The following is a 21,134-nucleotide window of genomic DNA, read 5'->3' as shown; positions in this document are numbered from 1 at the left end:
TTAAGCGGCTACCTTCGGCTCGGGTAATGATCCCAGGGTCCTGGGATCGAGCCCCACGTCGGGCTCCTTGCTTAGTGGGGAGCCTGCTTCTCCCTCTCTCTCTCTCTGCCTCTGTCTCTCTGTGTCAAATAAAGAAATAAAATCTTTTAAATAAATAAATAAATAAATAAATAAATAAAAATATGTTGATTCACTATGTTGTACACATGAAACTAATATAACACTATGTTAACTGTACTGGAATTAAAATTTAAAAAAAGAAACATTTTCCTTTCATTAAGATATAAAAAAATAAAATGTTCAAATAAGGAAATACTTATTCATTTACTTATATAATGTTAATTAGGTAAAAAAGGGCAGAATGCCAGATAGGTAAACTCTGATTAGTATTAGTCAAAATTACTGACAAAATTCAGAATTGATTCTGGAGTAAATATTTTAGGTTATTTTCTCTGTAAATATTTAGTTTATTTAAAAATTATTTTCTAAAAATCCTATTATAAGAATAGTATGATTGTCATAAAGTTAAATAAAAAATAACATTGATCCCAAACACAGCAACTGTAAACCCAGTACAAAATTGTTAAATATTAAAATTCCCCAAACTTTTCCCCAGTTCATTTCTTTTTTTTTTTTTTAATTTTTATTTATTTGACAGAGAGAGAGACAGCGAGAGAGGGAACACAAGCAGGGGGAGTGGGAGAGGGAGAAGCAGGCTTCCCGCCGAGCAGGGAGCCCGATGCAGGGCTCGATCCCAGGACCCTGGGATCATGACCTGAGCTGAAGGCAGATGCTTAACGACTGAGCCACCCAGGCGCCCCTCCCCAGTTCATTTGTTAGAGGTTGTTACTTGAACAATTTGCTATGAATTATTTTGTTATTTGTTTGCATGCCACACACCTCCCTGACAATAATGACTACATTAAAGCAAAAGATGAGTATCATATTGTATTTTGGTAAATTCTTTGACTAGGAAGAGGAGAACTATTTTAGGAATGAATCTGTTGTAAGCATGACATTGATTTTTTTTTTAAATTTTATTTATTTATTTTTAAAGATTTTATTTATTTATTTGAGAGAGAGAATGAGAGAGAGAGAGTATGAGAGGGGCGAGGGTTAGAGGGAGAAGCAGACTCCCCGCTGAGCAGGGAGCCCGATGTGGGACTCGATCCCGGGACTCCAGGATCATGACCTGAGCCGAAGGCAGTCGCTTAACCAACTGAACCGCCCAGGCGCCCTGATTTTTTTTTTTTTTAAACTAAGACAGATGGGACCATTTATAGACTCAGAAAAACAATAAAAATGGTGCTTAATTATGTACTGGTTGATGTAGAATGGATGTTAAATTTTTCGGCTTGTTAATTGACACAGGAAGGGTATTAAGATTATTCTTTTATTATTCTTTTAAATACAACGAACCCAGTTTTTGTATTTTAATACAGAAAGCATTCTTGAGATTCAACGAAATTAGAAAGTCATCACTTAAGGTCCTGCAGATGTCTTGGCAAAACATATGATTTATGGGATATACGATTATGTATCATATACTAAATTATGTATTATATACTAAATCATTATACTAAACTATTTTTAAATTTCTCCCAAGGCTTCTAGACAAGCTGCAGGAATTCCGGGGATTACTCCAACTGAAGAAAAGTGAGTAGTTATTTTTTTGGGAATTCAGTAGAGTTAACTCTTAATTTTTGGGATTAAAACTAAAACCTATTTTTAGATTACAGAGGTTATTTAATTCCATTGTGTACTCTAAATTTATCTCTGGGCATACAGCCTGAACTTTGTTAAGAACAGAAAAGAGGGCTGTATAAATAAAAAAACTTTAATTGCTTTTGGGGTATCTGGCTGGTTCAGTCAGTAGAGCATCCAACTCTTGATCTCGGGGTCGTGAGTTTGAGCCCCAGGTTAGGTGTAGAGATTACTTATGAATAAATAAATAATAAAAGGTTAAAACACACACATAAATCTTGAAAAAGTTTAATTGTTTTCACTTTCTCTAGCCAGAGAGTATTAAAAATGGAAAAATAAGATAGAAGGAAAGAAGAAAAGAATGCCATAGCTGATCTGATATTTTAAATTAGCCTATGATGATGTTCATTGCTTTCTCAGAATGAGATGTTGCAAAAATTAGATCGTTTTCCATTGTCTGAGTCAGATGTTCCTTGTGTATCTTTCTTACTTGGCTTGAACTGTTATAAATCCTCAAAATATCAGACAAATCCATATCTGAATATAACCACAGAAACGAGAAGTCAAATTTAATTAAGTTTGGGATTTTGCAGTAATTTGTATTCCATGCACCTCTGCTCTCTTCTATTGACACAGTTAATTCAGAATCAACTATTGTTTTTCTGATTCTTCCAAGTTAAATTTCTTATTTTTCCAAGTTATTTTGTCAAATGTTGCTCTTTTCTCAGGGATGGTAATCTTCCAGATATTGTGAACAGTGGAAGTTTGCACGAGTTCCTGGTTAATTTGCATGAGAGATATGGGCCTGTGGTCTCTTTCTGGTTTGGCAGGCGCCTTGTGGTTAGTTTGGGCACCGTTGATGTACTAAAGCAGCATATCAACCCCAATAAGACATGTAAGTTTAATTATTTTTCTAATTAGCTGATCCTTATCTTTTAAGAATAAACATCTGGGGATGCCTGGGTGGCTCAGATGGTTAAGCATCTGCCTTCGGCTCAGGTCATGATCCCAGGGTCCTGGGATCGAGCCCCACATTGGGCTCTGTGCTCAGCAGGGAGCCTGCTTCTCCCTCTCCCTCTGCCTGCCTGTCTGCCTACTTGTGATCTCTCTCTCTCTCTCTCTCTCTGTCAAATAAATAAATAAAATCTTTAAAAAAAAAAAAAAAAGAATAAACGTCTGTTAGGAAGAGCCATACATTGTTCATGGGTAAGAATAGCTAACATTTGGGGCGCCTGGGTGGCTCAGTCGTTAAGCGTCTGCCTTCGGCTCAGGTCACGATCCCAGAGTCCTGGGATCGAGTCCCACATCGGGCTCCCTGCTCCGCGGGAAGCTTGCTTCTCCCTCTGCCACTCCCTGCCACTCTGCCTGCTTGTGATTCCTCTCTCTCTCTCTGTGTCAAATAAATAAATAAAATCTTTAAAAAAAAAAAAAAGAATAGCTAACATTTATTGAATGCTTTATATTATGTGCCAGGCATTATGCTAAGGTCTTTGTAATTATTACCTCATTTAAGGCACAGTATTGTAAAATGATTATTTTTTCCTTCAGTTTATAGGTATATTGTAATGTAAATTCCAACAATGTAAATTCCAACAGAATTTTTTTGGAAAAAATAGTTCCAGGGTGCTTCTGTAATAGTAAAGGTACTTGAGCAGTCAGGAAACATCTAGAAAAGAATATTAATGAGGGGAATACTTGTACCATCAGGTAGAGCAATGTGCTATAAATCTAGATTAATTTAAAGACTCTTGTACTGTGATAAGGCTAGACAGATTGATGGAATAGAGTAGATAATCCAGTTAGACAAACCAAGTATACATGATAAAGAGAGCATTTTATAATAAAGGGGAAAAGTAATACATGGTTTTGGAAAACTGGTTAGCTATTTGGAAAAAATAAATCTGCATCCCTGCCTTACTCTTTACATCAAAATAAATTCCAAATGATTAAAATTTGAAGTCATAAAAGTATTAGAAGAAAACATGGTTAAGTATTAAATTGGGGGTGGGTGTTGATAAACCTTTTCTTACCATAACTTGAGATCTAGGGGCCATCAAGCACAAGACAGGTAAAGCTGTCTACATAAAAATGAGAAATTTCGGTACAATAAAAAACACCTTGAAAAGGGATGAAAAAGAGAGAGGTGGGAAAGTGTTGGCCACATATTACTACACATGATGTGTAGTAGTTGATTACTGTATTTCTATAACATAAAGGTACCATGACAAAGTTTATAAGAGAAATGGGGAAATTATTTACTACCCATATATATAAAGTAAATAAAAACTAGTGAGAAAATAAAAATAAAATGCAGTTGTAGAAAAATGGGCAAAAACAAGTTAATTAAGAAAGAAGAAATAAAAATGCCCAGTAAGCAAATGAAGATTTCAACCTCATTAGTAATTAGTGGGATGCAAATAAAAATGAGAGTTTTACCTATCTGACTGGAAGAGATGGAAAATATTGGCAAAACTCATTGTTGATGAGGGAATGGAGAAACATGGGATGTAAATATTTTACAAACCTGGGAGAGAAGGTTGACAGGATCTTTGACTTAGCAGTGATATCATAAGGAAGTTATAAATTGATATTCATGTAAATGAGAAAAGACATATTAGTATTATTTACAATAAAAATTTGAAGCAAACTTAAATGTTTTTCAGTGGCTGAGTAAAAGAATATATTCAGGCTTTAATATGATGACATGGATTTATTTTGTTTATCAAATATGCCTACTGTATGCCAACGCTGTTATAAGCCATTTACACATATTAACTTATTTAATCCTTAGGACAACCTTATGAAATAGATATTAATGAAAACAGAGATACAAAGAGAGTAAGTCATTGGCCCAAGGTTACACAACTAATTAGTGATGGAGCTAGGACTTGAAGGTAGGCAGTCTGGCCTAAGTTTGTGCTCTTAATCACTAAGTTTTCCACAACATGGAAGGATGTCTCTGTCAGGAAATACAAAGATGAGTAAAACCAGACATGGTCTCTGCTTCTGTGGAGTTTATAGTGTAATTTGGGGAGTAAGGGAAGCATGTAAACATTATTTAAATGATCATGCTAATGAACTGGTAAAGTGCGCTGAAAGAAGGGATTGTATTCTTTGCAAGATTTGACATACGTTTTGTCTGTCTCTGTCTCTTAAGTAATGTTGACAGCTATAGAAAACAATCTTGAAAATGTTTAGCGGTATCTCTGTAGTGACATTTAGATGAATTTTATTTTCTTTGTATTTTACTGTTGTTTTAATTTTTTTTTTTTTTAAGATTTTGTTTATTTATTTGACAGAGAGATAGAGAGCAAGCACAAGCAGACAGAGCGGCAGGCAGGGGGAGAGGGAGAAGCAGGCTCTCTGCTGAGCAGGGAGCCCGATGTGGGGCTCCATCCCAGGACCCTGGGATCATGACCCGAGCCGAAGGCAGCCGCTTAACCGACTGAGCCACGCAGGCGCCCCAGTGTTGTTTTAATTGTTAATGTTAATTGTTAAATTGTTAATTTAATGACAATGTATTTTTTGTATGAAAACAATAGTCATTAAAGAAACACTTAAAAAATGGAAGAAGAAGAAAGAAGAAATTTCTGAACTCGGCTAAATAATTTTAACTGTAATACTTGACCATTACACACAAACAACAATTTTGCTTTAAAATCAGTGGAATGAGCTTTTTATAAAGTCAAAGATATGGTTGTCATGTAGGTAGAAAATTTATGTAAGTATTAATGATTTATAGTGGAATTACCAATCAGGATATTGTATTCTTGCCAATTTTTATTGCCTCTTGAACTGTTCATACATAGGAAAGATAGTGAGAGGAGTTGGGAAGAAAGTTGCCATGCTCTCAGCTGCAACCCCCTACCTCCCTGATCTGTTTTTCTGCTAGAGTTTTTATTGTTGTTGTTTTGTTTGTTTTCTGAGTGATTACTTTGACTCAGAAATGTTTAATTTGTCTGTTTCAGCGGACCCTTTTGAAACCATGCTTAAGTCATTATTAAGGTATCAATCTAGTGGTGCAAATGTGAGTGAAAACCACACAAGGAAAAAATTATATGAAAATGGTGTGACTAATTCTCTGCAGAGTAATTTTGCTCTCCTGCTGAAGGTAAGGTGATAAGTTTGGCCCAGAATTCTATAATACAGATAAGGGTATATCTTTGACTATTAGTGTATCTTGTCTTTGGTACTTTTTTTCTTACTTGTCTTTTTTTTTTTTTTAGATTTATTTATTTATTTTAGGGGGAGGAGCATGCATGTCAAGGGGGAGGGGTGGAGGGAGAGAATCTCAAGGAGACTCCTTGCAGAGCTTGGATTCCCACTGCCAGGCTTGATGACCTGAGCCTAAATCAAGAGTCAGATGCTCAACTGACTGAGCCACCCAGGCACCCCTCTTACTTGTCTTTCCAAGCTGATTTTTATTCTCCTGAAGTTCTGAAACAAAACAAACAACAACAGAAATCTTAACACCTATACTCCCTGTGTAAGTTGGAATGATGGGATTACTGGGCGTTTGCATAGACAAACTGAGTCATACTGCGAGAGGGACCTGACATTTTTAAGAAGTTCCACAAATTATATACAAAGATTGAGAACAATACTAATCCATACTATTTTCCTTTTGACCCTAAAGATCCGTGGCTGAGCCCTGTGTGCTACCTGACAGTTCTCTGTGTCCCAATAGGACTGTTCCAAACCTTCACCCTTATTTTAGTATTGCCAGTCCTAACCAACCCCTTTCCTTGTTATAGGTGGCCTTGCCTCCTGCTTTGCTGAGACCATAGAGTCCCTTACCTGTAAACTTCCCCACCAACAAACTCTATCCCTCTCAATCTTTTGTTCTTACTTCTCATTTTAAATCTTAAAGAATCCTTTCTTCTCTCCAAAACTAATCCATCCATTTGTGCCCTTTAAAAATAATGGAATTTATAAAATTAATACATGGTTGCTGTAGAAAACACGGAAAATCTAACTTTAAAGAAATCATCCATAATTTCACTATAGATGTATATATGGATGAAATCATACTGTATGTACAATTTTATATGCTTTTTCACTTTAAAACATATCATAGGGGCACCCGGGTGGCTCATTTGGTTAAGCAGCCGACTCTTGATTTCTGCTCAGGTCATGATCTCAGGGTCCTGGGATTGAGCCCTGCATTGGGCTCCACACTCAATGGGGAGTCTGCTTGAGGATTCTCCCCCTCCCTCTCCCTCTGCCCCTTCCCCTGCTCGTGCTCTCTCTCTCTCTTTCTTTCTCTAAAAATAAATATATCTTTTAAAAAATATATCAGAAACATTTTATCATGTCATTAAAACTTTTCCAAAAATAACTAAAATTATGCTTACTTTTTTTCTGATAGTCATTTATAAACTATGGAAAAATTAGGGAAGTCTTAAGGAAAAAATAAACATTTTTAATGCTATCTATTACTCAGTGATAACCATGTTTAACATTTTATTTTATTTTATTTTATTTAAGATTTATTTATTTGACAGAGAGAGACACAGCGAGAGAGGGAACACAAGCAGGGGGAGCGACAGAGGGAGAAGCAGACTCCATGCTGAGCAGGGAGCCCGATGCAGGGCTGGATCCCAGGATCCTGGAATCATGACCTGAGCCGAAGGCAGACACTTAACGATTGAGCCACCCAGGCGCCCCCATGTTTAACATTTTAAAATCCTTCCTATCATTTTAGTCTTTTATGTACACGTAGAATTTTGGTCAGCATCATACTATATGGATAGTTATAGACTCTGCACTTTTTTTTTTTTTAGATTTTATTTTTAAGTAATCTCTACACCCAACATGGGGCTTGAACTTACAACCCTGAGATCAAGAGTTACATGCTCCACCATCTGAGCCACCCAGGCGCCCCTATTCAATGCAGTTTTAAAGAACATTTGTGATTTAGCTTGCCTGCTTTTCCAGTCTCATTTCCCATTCTCGTTTGCTTATACTGTAGCCACACTGGTTTTCTTTTCTATACCTGTTCTTTCCCATCTCAAGACCTCTGTATATGCTGTTCCCATTACTTGGATTGCCAGTTCTAACCACCCACACACCTAGTAAATGCATGTTCATCTTTCAGCTCTTAGTTTGAATGTCACTTCCGCAGGGAAGCTGTCTCTGATCATTCCACTGTCCCTAGGTAGGTCCCCTTTTAGTTGCTGTCATAATAGTCTGTACTTACCCATCACAACACTTTTCGCTTGTTAATTACATTTTGTGTAATTCTTTGAATGTCTGTGCCCTAAATTGTATGCTCCATAAAAGGAGGGTCTATTTTAATTATGTCTGTATACTTGGCTCTTGGTGTAGAGTAGACCCTCAGTAAATATAAGTCTAGCTCTTTTCTTTCAAGAAACATTTTTCTCATCTTGCCTGGCTAACTCCTCCTCTAGTCCCCAGTTTAGTTACGTACCCTTCTCTATGCACCTTCTCTAAACTACAGTAACAACCTGAACATACTTATATGACAAAATTAAATGGATTTTTTTCTCTCTCTCTCCCTTCTTCGATTGTGTTTTCCACCTACTTTTTCCTAATGTATGTGCCTCACGCGAAGTTATTTATTTTGTTGTATGTTTAATGAAGTTCATTGGAAATAGCATTATTTTATAGTGTGAAGATTATGCTTGGGCACGAAGCTTTGAATTGAATCTTGCTTCTGCCATTTAGTGTCTGCATGATTGTGTGTTACTTAGCCTTTGTGAGCTTTCATTTCCTCATCTCAATAACATCTACATTACAAATTTGCTGTGGGGATTATGTGAGACGATGTAAAATACCTAACAACAGGTCTTAGGACACAATAGTTACTCAAGAAATACCTCTCCTTTTTTTTTCTTTTTTTTTTGCTTGAGAAGTAGATTTTCCTACCATTTGTTTGCTGTTCATCCTCCTCCCCAATTCTTCTGTTCTCTTAACATTTCTCCTTGCTTATGTTTTTCCTGCCTCTCTGAAACACTTCCTTTTTAATGTTTCCAACTTTCATAATGCATTCCCTCTTTTATGTGAGTTGTTTTTGTTTGTTTGTTTGTTTGTTTGTTTGTTTTAGTAAGCTCTATGCCCAACATGGGGCTTGAACTCATGACCCGAAGATTGGGGTTTTATAGTTGATGGGCCTATATCTGTCTCATTTGGAGGGTTATATAGAAGTCTTTTCTGTTCTGTAGAGTTTAAATCCACATTCACTCCCAAGAGCACAAACACACCCCACTTATTCTTGCATTACATAAAGTAAATCACTTTTAAAATCATGGAAAATTTAAAGGAATAACTGTAGAATAGTATAATGACCATCCATGTCCTTATCACCAAATTTTAATAGTTATCAAATTAGACTCAATCTTACTTTATCTCTGCCCGTACTTACCTCCCTTATCTTCTCTCTGGATTATTTTAAAGCAAATTCCAGACATCATACCAATGAGGACATGCTTTTTAAATGGCCTAGCAGTGTAACTTTTTTGAGTTATAGAATACCTGATAGTTGTTAAGAGAATGTATTATTGACTCTTAGCCACTTATTAAAAATAACATTTGATAAATGCTTAATGCCATTTTTTCCTTATCAGAGTTTTAATTGAAAATCACACTTCCTATTCAAGACTTGAGACTGGCTTGCTGAGTTTACTGGAAGCATTAATTAATACATTGGCTCCTCTCTGGAGAGTTTTCCTCCTAAAAACAGACCAAACAAGGCCTTTAACCATGGCTGGATATTGATTAGTCTCTCTCCTTCCAGTTCCTATTTCTTCAGGGCCCTCAAGAGATTTATATACCAAATCCCCACCCTCTCATTGTTCTCATTCCTGTTTGGTGTCTCAAGGTTCTATATTGGCCTGTGTTCACATCATGGTCTCTAAGCCTGTCCGGCTGCCTGCTTGGGTTGTCATGGCTCTTCTGTCATCCCTCATTGTCCTCCCTGGAAACAGTTATGTTGCCTTTCTCTAAGCATTCACCAGTCAGAATCTTCTTTTCTCTTCTGTTTAAACACCTAACATTTGTCAGTAAACAACATCTTTTTGTATTTAATTGTATATCTCCAAGGAGTTTTGCCCATTTCTCTTTTGCTTTCATTGATAGAAATACCTTTTTCTTTTTAGTAATATTTACTGTTAAGAGCTTTAATTATTCTTTCTTCTCTGCATCAAACTAAGTAATTCTAACTTTTTAATCTTTTATCATAAGCTCTATTTCCCAAGCTTTCACTCTTTTGTGTTGTTGCTCTGTATTCCAGATTTTTCTCCTCCTGCCCAATTAAAGGCAAATCAAGATAGAAAATTATTTCCCAATTTTCACATTTCTTGCCATCATATTTTTAAGTTTTGGTTCATAGATTGGGTCCAAATGTAAGAAATGTGTTTCAGGTTTATATTGTCAACCCCATAGTACAAGCCAACTGTTACTTAGCTTAGGCATTAGTCAGAAATACCAGCTAAATGTTGAATCAGGAAGAACATGATTGAATAGTGCTGCTCTCAGAGCACCTTCCTCCTCCCTACCGAGAGTTTTCTTTGAGAGAATAGTGCTGTTACCAGAGTTACCACCCCAAAATAAGTTGTACCCTTCATATTGACATGATAAACTTTTTGCCTTTTTTTGGTTTTTTATTCAGATCTGAGTTCTGTGTTCTGATTCTTCTCTAATCTTCTCAAACCTCGTCCTCTGACTTCTCGCTCCTTCCTGTCCTGGCCATCTCTGCTCCAAGGCTGTGTGTAAACCTCCACTTTAACTCTGTGAGTGTAACTTCTCTCTTCTCTATGCTAAAACCCCATATTCTCCTTTACTTCTGGGAAAAATTCTGATTTAACAAGTATTTCTGGATTTTAGGATTTAGGACTATTGTCCAGAATCCTCTTAATTGACAGCTTAGTAATAGTTAATAGCGAAAATTTTTGAGTTTGTTGGTTTAATAGCTTATATGGACTCATTTAAGCCTCACAACAATTTGTGAATAGGTATTGTTATTTGCCCCTTTTTACAGGTGGTTAAATTAACTAGTCCAGGGTCATACAGCTAGTAAAGAGTAGGACCAGGATACCATCCCAGTCTGGCACATTGTTTCTGTAGCTCGGTTCTGCTACCCTGGGATGTAGTTTTGCTTGGCTAGTTTTTTTCCTTTCTTTTTTCAAAATCTTTTTTAAGCTTGTGGTCACAATAATACCCTAGTGTAAGGTGGGAATTAAAAATCATTTGCTTTTGGAAGTTCTAATAAGTTCACAATAATTACCTAGGGGCACCTGGGTGGCTCAGTCATTAAGCGTATGCCTTCGGCTCAGGTCATGATCCCAGGGTCCTGGGATCGAGCCCCGCATCCGGCTCCCTGCTCCGCGGGAAGCCTGCTTCTCCCTCTGCCCCTCCCTCTGCTTGTGTTCCCTCTCTTGCTGTGTCTCTCTCTGTCAAATAAATAAATAAAATCTTTTAAAAAAAATTACCTAAAGATTTTTTTCAAAAAGAAAGTTTGTGTTCTTTCTGAACAGCTGATATAAACTCTAAAATCTTATCTCTTGAATTGTAAGTCTGCCTCCAGGTGCACTTTTTTTCAAGCCTTATTTTTCTGTAATATAATTAATTTTATGTTAGTTGAAATTGGCTTGATATTTTAATATGAATATTCTGAAGAAGTCTAAATTATATTGTATCCTTATTCATGACACATGATAAGATTGATAGTATACATTTTTCAGGTCTTTATAATAAGTTTGTATATCAAAGATATGTATATCATAGATAGTCTTTACAGCTTATGTATCATATAAATATAGTTGGTGAAAGAATAGTCTAGCATAGACACATTCCTGTCATTCAGCCACTGGGTAATTCTGTCGTACATGTAAATGCACATCTGCCACACATGAAAAAATTGGAAGGGATTGTCTAAAAAAAGCAGTCTATTAGGAATGAAAGGATTTATCACAGAGTTAGACATTACCAGCGGTAATAAGTCAGTATGTAACACTGAACTATCAAATGAAGCTCATCAACAGGTAGTTAGAATTTTCACCAAGTATAAACTGGTCAAGATTCACAAATTAGAAGAGATTCACATAATCCTCTAGCAGATGTACTAGATATGTGCCTAGAGAAAAATCCTGCATAAGTCTTTTGTAATATTTGCATTGTTTTATAGAGGACTGTGCAAACAAGTAGATGAAGCTATGGGCAAATCGCTATACAGTAATGTGATACAAGGGACAGTATTCATAACAAAATTTTTGTGGCTGAAAGAGAAAGGAAAAAAGAAAAAAAGACTTTACCACCACTTAATCTGTTAGTTATATAATCAGCAGTGATCTGATACTGTGGGGAGATAGTCACAATTCAAATCTCTGATAAGTAACACATTGTCTTAATAGGTTTGAGGATACCATTTGGGTCCCAAATTTGGTGTTCAGAAATACCATGTATAGCTGTTTTTTTCTTTAATGTGTAATGTCTCATATAAGAAGGCTCACCAGAAAACTGACTACCTATCACTCAAAACTGAGGAAAGATACACCCTGGATTTCATTTAAAAACCAGCTGTGTATAAAAGCTTTTATACACTATTAAGAAATATAAGCTCCAAAAGAAAAATGGCTGAAGAAGTGAACATGCAGTTCATTGAAGAAAACATGTAAACGGCCTTTAAATATTTGAAGCTTGTCTAAACCCTACCAATAATTAACAGAATAATCCAATTAAAGCAATGTTGAGATATTTTTACGTGTTAGGCTGACAGGTTTTTTAAAATGACAATAGCTGGTGCTATCAGAGGTATGGGAAATGGACACTTTGATATTGCTGATAAGACTATAAATTGATAAGTGCTTTCTGCAGGGCAGCATAGCAATATATATCAAAAGCTTAAAAAATGACTACTATTTAACTCAGCAATTTCATATCTAAGGGAAGCCAGTTGGAAATACATGTATGTACAAAGATGACTACTGAAGCATTGTTTATTAGCAGAAATTGGAAAATACTTAAATGTCCAATAGTAGAGGATTATTTAAATGATAGTGAATCCATAAAATGGATTGGAATAAAGACATTAAAAAGATGGCAGAGACATTTATTTATTAATTATTAATATAGGGGGATGATTTTAAGATGTTGTACTAGTTTGCTGGGGCTGGCATAACTAAGTATCTCAAACTTGGTGGCTTAAACAAGAGAAATTTATTGTCTCACAGTTCTGGAGGCTAGAAATCCAAGATCAAGGGGTCAGCAGGGCTGGTTCCTTCTGAGGGCTGTGAGGCAAAATCTGTTCCGTGCCAACTTCCTTGGTTTCTCGTGGTTTGCTGGCAATCTTTGGTGTTCCTTGGCTTGTAGATGTATCACTCCATTCTCTGCCTTCATGTTTGGAAGGAGGTCTGTGTGTGTGTGTTTGTGTGTGTGTGTGTCCGTCCCCTTTTTATAAGGACACAGTCATATTGGACTAAGGCCCACCCTAATGGATTCATTTTAACTTGATCATCTGTAAAGACCCCATTGCCCAAAAAGGTCACATTCACATGTACTGGGGCTTAAGACTGTAAGATCGTTTTTGGATAAATTTCAACCCATAACATAAGGGCAAGTGAAAAAACCAGCATACAAAACAGTTTGTATAGTATCATTACATTTTCCAAAATAGATCTATGTACACACATATATGCACACATAAAGATGGATATATGTACGTATAGAAAAACTAATGAAAAGCTATATACAAAAATGTTGTAAGTTATCTTGATCTGGGTTGAATTTAGGGTGATTTAAATTAATTTCTATATTTTCATTTATATTATTTGATTTTCTTTTCCATTGACCTGTATTACTGTACAATTCAAAAAAACTATGAACTACTCACCTGTCAGTTATAGTCTGAATATTTGAATTTTCATTAGGAACAACGCTTAGTAATCCATTGAATAATTAAAACCAAAACTCAGTTTATTGAATTTTCTCTAAGAACAAAGCCTTTTATTCATGGACTTTTTAGGACTATATGTTTGGTTTCTTTGATTCTTCTGGAAGCTGCTAATATGCAGTAATTGACTTGGGGAGAATTATGTTTCCTGCTGGTGTTACTGCATTGTTCAATATTTTTCATCAGATTTTTTTTTTCTTTTTGAAAAATCAAAAACTGTTCTTTGTTTTATAAAGTGAAAGATCTGATGTTCAATGACTTTCCATATGTGGTCATGACATACATTACTAGTAAGACAGAATTGAATGTTTAAAGAAGTATCTAATAACTTTTTTAAAAGATTTTTTAATTTATTCATTTGAGAGAGAGATTGAGAAAACGAGTGGGGTGAGGGGCAGAGGGAGAAGAAGACTCCCTGCTGAGCAGGGAGCCCAATGCGGGACTCGATCCCAGGACCCTGGGTTCGTGACCTGAGCTGAAGGCAGAGGCTTAACAGACTGAGCCACCCAAGTGCCCCAGTATCTAATAACTTTTGAGAGAGTTCTTACTCTGTCAGAAACATAACTTATTCTTTGTAGTAGAGACAGGACAGTCATTTTGAAAAAGAGAGTTGGTTATATTCACTAAATATTTATTGAGCACCTAAGATTTGCCGGATACTGCTAGGTGCTAAGATTACCAGTATAAAGAGCTGCCCTCACGAAGGTTAATGTCTAGGGGCGCCTGGGTGGCTCAGTCGTTAAGCGTCTGCCTTCGGCTCAGGTCATGATCCCAGGGTCCTGGGATCGAGCCCCGCATCGGGCTCCCTGCTCGGCGGGAAGCCTGCTTCTCCCTCTCCCCCTCCCCCTGCTTGTGTTCCCTCTCTCGCTGTCAAATAAATAAATAAAATCTTTAAAAAAAAAAAAAAAGGTTAATGTCTAGTGGTTATCAAGTACTGGGTCTTTAACTAATAATTAGTGATACTACATAAAAGCATTCCTTTTGTTAAATGTTGGAACCAGTCTCAAACTCTGAGTCTCTGACAGCAAACTTTTTACCACTTTGTATTTGTCTTACTACTAAATCTACTCTTGGCCCACATCCTGACCCTTAATCTCAGAAAAACCTTCTTCTTTTTTTTTTTTTTTAAGATTTTATTTATTTAGGGCACCTGGGTGGCTCAGTTGTTAAGCGTCTGCCTTCGGCTCAGGTCATGATCCCAGGGTCCTGGGATTGAGTCCCACATCGGGCTCCCTGCTCAGGAGGAAGCCTTGTTCTCCCACTCCCCCTGCTTGGGTTCCCTCTCTCACCGTCTCTCTCTCTCTGTCAAAAAATAAAAATAAATCTAAAAAAAAAAAAATTTATTTATTTATTTGAGAGAGAAAGAGCATGAGCAGGGGAAAGGGTAGAGGGAGAGGGACAAGCAGACTCCCCACTGAGCATGGATCCCAACTTGGGGCTCAGTTCCAGGACCCCAAGATCATGACTGAGCTAAAGTCAGACGCTTAACCAACTGAGACACCCTTTTTTTTAAAGATTTATTTATTTGAGAGAGAGAGAGTGCACCTTGGGGGAGGGACAAGGAGAGACAGAATCTTAAGCAGACTCCCCACTGAGTGCAGAGCCCGATGCTGGGCTCACTCTTACCACCCTGAGATCATGACCTGAGCCAAAATCAGGAGTCCCAACACTTAACCCACTGAACCACCCAGGTGCCCCACACCTTCTGTTTTTGAATTTCACCAATCTTGTGGTTTTAGTTTCCCTCTTACCTAACAAGAACATAGTTGGTTACTCTATGGATATATTTTCTTACCTTTTTTACTTACATAGAGGCATAGTGGTTGAGAGCACGGGCTCTTCATCAGACAGCCTGGGTTAGAATAGGAATTCTTTGATTTTTGTTGTGTAGCCTTGGGCATCTTATTTTTTTTCTGACACATTTCCTCATTTGTAAAATGAGGATAATAATGATTACTTGTCGGGCGCCTGGGTGGCTCAGATGGTTAAGCGTCTGCCTTCGGCTCAGGTCATGATCCCAGCGTCCTGGGATCAAGTCCTGCATCGGGCTCCCTGCTCCTTGGGAGCCTGCTTCTCTCTCTTTCTCTCTCTCTCTATCTCTCATGAATAAATAAATAAAATCTTTAAAAAAAAATAATGGTTACTTGTCTCGTAGTATTAAGGATTAAATGAATTCATACATTAGAAGATGCTTCTGGGGTGCCTGAGTGGCTCAGTTGGTTGAGCATCTGACTCTTGGTTTCAGCTGGGGTTGTGATATCATGGGTTGTGGGATTGAGCCCCACATTAGGCTGTATGTTCAGCAGGGAGTCTGCTTGGGATTCTCTCTCTCCCTCTCCCTCTGTCCCCCCCAACCCCCATGCACATGTGTGCTTGCTCACTCTCTAAAATAAATAAATAAATCATAAAAAAAAAAAAGATGCCTCCAAATAGTTTTTCAGAGTGGTTTTACCATTTACAATCTAACAGCAGTGTGTAAGAGTTCCACTTTTTCTGCATCTTCACTGTTCTTTGGTATTGGTAGATGTATAGAGGTTTCTCACTGTGATTTTAATTTGTATTTTCCTGATGGCTAATAAAAATGAACATTCTTTTCATTTGTTGGATATTCACTTTGATGTAGCATTATTTCAAGTCTTTTGCCTATTTTTCTTTGGGGTTTTCTCTATTGTTTTTTATTTTTAAGAGGTTTTTAAAATTTCCAAATTTGAGAACTTCATTGGCTATATTAATTATCTTCCTCTGTGGCTTGGCTTTATATGCTCTTAAACTTATGTTTTGATGAACAGATATTAATTTTAGTGTAGTTCAACTTATTATTGTTTTGCCTTTATGGTTACTGCATTTGTGTCCTATGTAAGATATCTTTATTTATTCTAATGTTATGAAGATATTTAAGTTTTGTTTGAGACTTGTTCTGAGAATCATCCTTCTTCTATTGTGCTGTAATGTTACCTTTATCATAAACCAGGTGATTGTGTACGTCACTTGATTTATGTAAAGTTATCTTCATGTATAATGGAAACTTATAAGTGTCCCTCCCACTTATTTTGGTCTTTAGTTTTTCTTAATAATAATTTTTTTTTGTTTTCAGTGTAAAGGTCTTGTACATCTTTAATTAAATTTACTTCTAGATATTTGGTGGGGTTTTGATGCTATCATAAATGATAATGTTTTTAAATTTCATTTTTTGTTTTTTGCAGATATATACAATTGATTTTTACATATTGACCTGGTAGTCATTAACCTTGCTAGATTTCCTTCTTAACTCTAATGGTTTATCCTAGTGTCTGAGATTAATGGACAGTTTTTATTTCTTTTCCAATTCTAATACCTTTTCTCTTCTTGTTTTATTGCCAAACATTCTGTTATATTTTTAATGTCTTTAGGCTCTGGAGTACCTTCCCCAAGAAAAACTTGGTTAGTGTTTCTAAAGGTCTTTATCATTATGGGTCCAATCAGGAGAGAGAAAGCGCATAATTACTTAAATAGGGAAAGTTTAATATAAAGAATTATTGGGACGCCTGGGTGGCTCAATTGGTTAAGCATATGCCTTTGGCTCAGGTCATGATCCTGGGGTCCTGGGATCGAGTCCCACATCGGGATCCCTGCTCAGCAGGGAGTCTGCTTCTCTCTCTGCCTGCTTCTCCCTCTGCCTACCACTCCCCCTGCTTGTGCTCTCTCTCTCTCCGACAAATAAATAAATAAAATTAAAAAATATATATATATATATATAAAGAATTATTAAGTATAACGGGATTGGAGAGTGAGAGATTGACTAGTCAGAAGTAAAGAGAAGGAGAGAAGGAATAGCAGGTATAAGGAGCAGTCATCAGTTCTAGGGCTGAGAGGGCCCAAGAAAGATCCCATGTCCTCAGGACTGAGATTCAGACTGTTGGAGGGGGCACAGCTGTGGATGGCAACTCTTGAAATCAGATTCTTTATCGTTCTCAGAGTTTGTTCTTGCTATTTGTTGTGGCATATCGATGCTTGCTTATTTAATGTCTTTCCTGAACTGTTTTTGTAAGGTCTGTATTCTCATGTGTGGCCACTGAAGCATGTTTTGTTAGATTAATGGTCAGCTGGTGTTTTGACAGATTTACCTTAAACACTTGACAAAAGAAAAGTAAAAAGAAAAAAATACTCTTCTACTATTTGTAGATTGGCTTTGCCTTTGGGCCTTCCTTTAACACTTGTCTGGGCCTTTTATAAATCCACCTTAGCTTTTACTTCCTACTTCTTTGGAGCCAAAAGACCTGTCATATGTGAAAGTTTATTCTTCTCAGGCCTTCTCTGAGCATGTATCCTGCTCTTTGGTATGTGTGTGGCTTTCTTAATTCCCTGGTATATGGAGAAACTTTAAAAAGATTCCCACATTTATCTCTTTTCCTAATCTCTTCCTTTCCAGGCTTCTTGGCCTGTTTATTGCTTGTTCTAAGTGTTGTTTCTTGCCCCAGCTGCTGTGGCCAATATCTGTGCCTTTAAACGTTTTTGGCAGAAGCCACCCAAGACGTGTCCTGGGAACACTCTGGGAATGTTGGGTTATGCAAAACAAAGGGAGGCCTTTGCACCAGTCCGTGATGGGAGCTGCCAGGCAGGTTGAGACTCATAACTACAATTCTTGGAGAATAATGTCTTTATTTCTTCCTAGCACTCTGCCTCAGGAATATGGACTGCTATTCTCACAGCTGCTGCCTACCTGGCCTTTGGGGATGGTAGGCAGGTTGTTTAAAATGCCACAGTGCTTACTTGCCACAAAGTAGCAGCACCTTTCTTCTTCAGGCTTTCCCCTGGCTGTTGTAAGTTTTTTACTGCATTATAGAGTTTGTTGGAAGCTGATTCTGACAACTTTAGCCAGCTCATTACTTGCTTTTGGGGAAGGAGAGAGCCTTGGGATTCTCTACTCCATTTTCAGTGACCGTTTTGGTGACCAGTGGTGATGAAGCTTTTAATAACACTCGAAAGATGTCCGGTTTCTGCAATGCTGTTGGCTTTTGGCCACCATACTACTACTCAGCTGGGGAGAGAAGAGAGCTGGAAATAACCTTGAGTTAAAACATCACAGACTCCACTGTTTTACCGAGGTTCAATTGCTGTTGAATAGACACTTCTCAGTGGGCACTGGGTTTTGGTTAACTGCCAACATGTTACAACATGTTTGGTTGGTTTGCATGTGTTTGCATTATTTTATTTTATTTATTTTATTTTTTTAAAGATTTTTATTTATTTGAGAGAGAGAATGAGAGAGAGAGCATGAGAGAGGGGAGGGTCAGAGGGAGAAGCAGACTCCCTGCGGAGCAGGAAGCCCGATCTGGGACTTGATCCCGGGACTCCAGGATCATGACCTGAGCCGAAGGCAGTTGCCTAACCAATTGAGCCACCCAGGTTCCCCTGTGTGCATTATTTTAGAGGGAGAGCAATATCACTAAGGCCCTCACTCCACCATTCTGGAAGTCAGTCTCTCTTCTGGAACATTTTGAAAGAGAATAGTAGGAGGAGTTAAGATGGCAGAGTAGTAAGGGACCCTAGGCTTGCCTTGTCCCTCAAACATAGTTAGATAAATACCAAATCATTTTGAACACCCAAGAAATTGATCTGAGGACTGAGACAGCAAAACTGCACAACTGGAGGTAGAAAAAACCACCATATCATGTAAGGTAGGAGTTGTGGAGAGTTGGTTTGAGGGAGGGAAGAGCTGCAGGTACTGCAAAGCAGAGGGAGCCCTGATCATGGAGAGAGGAACAAGAGAGAAAGGACAGAGAGAAAGTGAAAGCACATGCAGGGAATTGCACAAGAGAAACTCTTTCCTCAAAACCATTGACTGGGAAAGAGAAAGGGGCTGAACACTGCAAGTTTTATAGACAGTGAAGCGCAGAGTCTGACATTCAGAGGTCTGGCCATCATTACCAAGGGCACGCCTGGTGGGCTTAGCAGTGCTAAGAATACACTAGAGACTCCCTTACTGCAGAGATAAAAGAACTAAAAACTAGTCAGGCCGAAATAAAAAATGCTATAACCAAGATGCAAAACTGACTGAACGTAGTGATAACAAGCATGGATGAAGCAGATGAACAAATCAGTGATATGGAAGATAAAATTATGGAAAGTAACAAAGCTGAAAAAAAGAGGGAAAGAAAGGTATTGTATCAAGAATGTAGACTTAGGGAACTCAGCAACTCCTTAAAGTGTAATAACATTCATATCATAGGAGTCCCAGGAGAAAGAAGAAGAAGCAGAAGGTTTATTTGGGGAAATTATAGCTGAAAGCTTCCCTAATCTGAGGAAGGAAACAGACGTTGAAATCCAAGAAGCACAGAGAACTCCCATTAAATTCAACAAAAGCCAGCCATCGCCAAGACATACCATAGTCAAATTCATAAAATACACAGACAAAGGAAAGAATCCTGAAAGCAGCAAGGGAAAAAAAGTCCTTAACCTCTAAGGGAAGACAGATCAGGTTCACAGCATATCTCTCCACAGAAACTTGGCAGGCCAGATGAAAGTGGCATGATATATTCAACATGCTGAATGGGGAAAATATGCAGCCAAGACTACTTTCTCCAGCAAGGCTATCATTCAGAAGAGAAGGAGAGAGAGTTTCCCAGAGAAAAAATACTAAAGGAGTTCGTAACCACTACACCAGTCCTGCAAGAAATATTAAAGGGGACTCGGGGGGGAAAAAAAGACCAAAAGCAACAAAGACTAGAAATGAACAGAGAACATCACCACAAACACCAACCTTACAGGTAACACGATGGTGTTAAATTCATATCTTTCAGTAATCACTCTGTAAAAGGACTAATGCTCCAATCAAAAGACATAGGGTATCAGAATGGATTTAAAAAAAAGACCCATCTATATGCTGCCTATAAGAGACTCATTTTAGACCTAAAGACATCTGCAGATTGAAAGTGAGGAGATAGAGAACCATTTATCATGCTAATGGATGCTGAAAGAAAACCAGAGTAGCCATATTTATATCAGACAAAGTAGATTTTAAACCAAAGACTGTAACAAGAGATGGAGAAGGGTATTATATAGTAATTAAGGGGTCTATCCATCAGGAAGATCTAACAATTGTAAATATTTATGTCCCCAACTTGGGAGCACCCAAATATATAAATCAGTTACAAACAAAGAAACTCATTGATAGGGGCACCTGGATGGCTCAGTCAGTTAAGCATCTGCCTTCAGCTCAGGTCATGATCCCACATCAGGCTCCTTGCTCAGCGAGGAGCCTGCTTCTCCCTCTCCCTCTGCCTGCCACTCCTCTTACTTGTGTTCTCTCTCTCTCTTTCTGTCAAATAAATAAATAAAATCTGGATAATAATACAATAATACTAGGGGACTTTAACACCCCACTTACAGCAATGGACAGATCATCTAAGTAGAAAATCAACAAGGAAAAATGGCTTTGAATGATACACTGGACCACATGGACTTAACATATATTCATAACATTTCATCCTAAAGTGGAATACACATTCTTTTCAAGTGCACATGGAACATTCTCCAGAATAGA

At 37.5% G+C, this 21,134-nt stretch overlaps 1 protein-coding gene across 7 annotated transcripts in view; it reads left to right on the top strand.

Moving 5' to 3' along the window:
* LOC116632343 (cytochrome P450 20A1) overlaps nt 1–21,134 on the top strand; it is a 75,337-nt gene that overhangs the window by 6,934 nt on the left and 47,269 nt on the right. For 5 of the 7 annotated variants that reach the window (XM_032404270.1, XM_032404261.1, XM_032404292.1 and 2 more), the window contains exons 3-6: nt 1,607–1,656; nt 2,433–2,437; nt 2,535–2,599; nt 5,673–5,815. In XM_032404270.1, coding sequence (XP_032260161.1) covers nt 5,690–5,815 — 126 coding nt within the window. In that variant the 5' untranslated portion in view covers nt 1,607–1,656; nt 2,433–2,437; nt 2,535–2,599; nt 5,673–5,689. Of the gene's footprint in view, nt 1–1,606; nt 1,657–2,432; nt 2,600–5,672; nt 5,816–7,575; nt 7,862–10,333; nt 10,455–21,134 lie in introns of those variants that run through there. The other 2 variants (XM_032404252.1, XM_032404299.1) reach the window with 2 other exon arrangements.

Source organism: Phoca vitulina, unplaced genomic scaffold (assembly GCF_004348235.1).
Source record: "Phoca vitulina isolate PV1807 unplaced genomic scaffold, GSC_HSeal_1.0 scaffold1, whole genome shotgun sequence".
NCBI lineage: Eukaryota > Metazoa > Chordata > Mammalia > Carnivora > Phocidae > Phoca > Phoca vitulina.
Note: the sequence above shows the minus strand (reverse complement) of the source record. Positions and strands in the feature narration are given on the sequence as shown.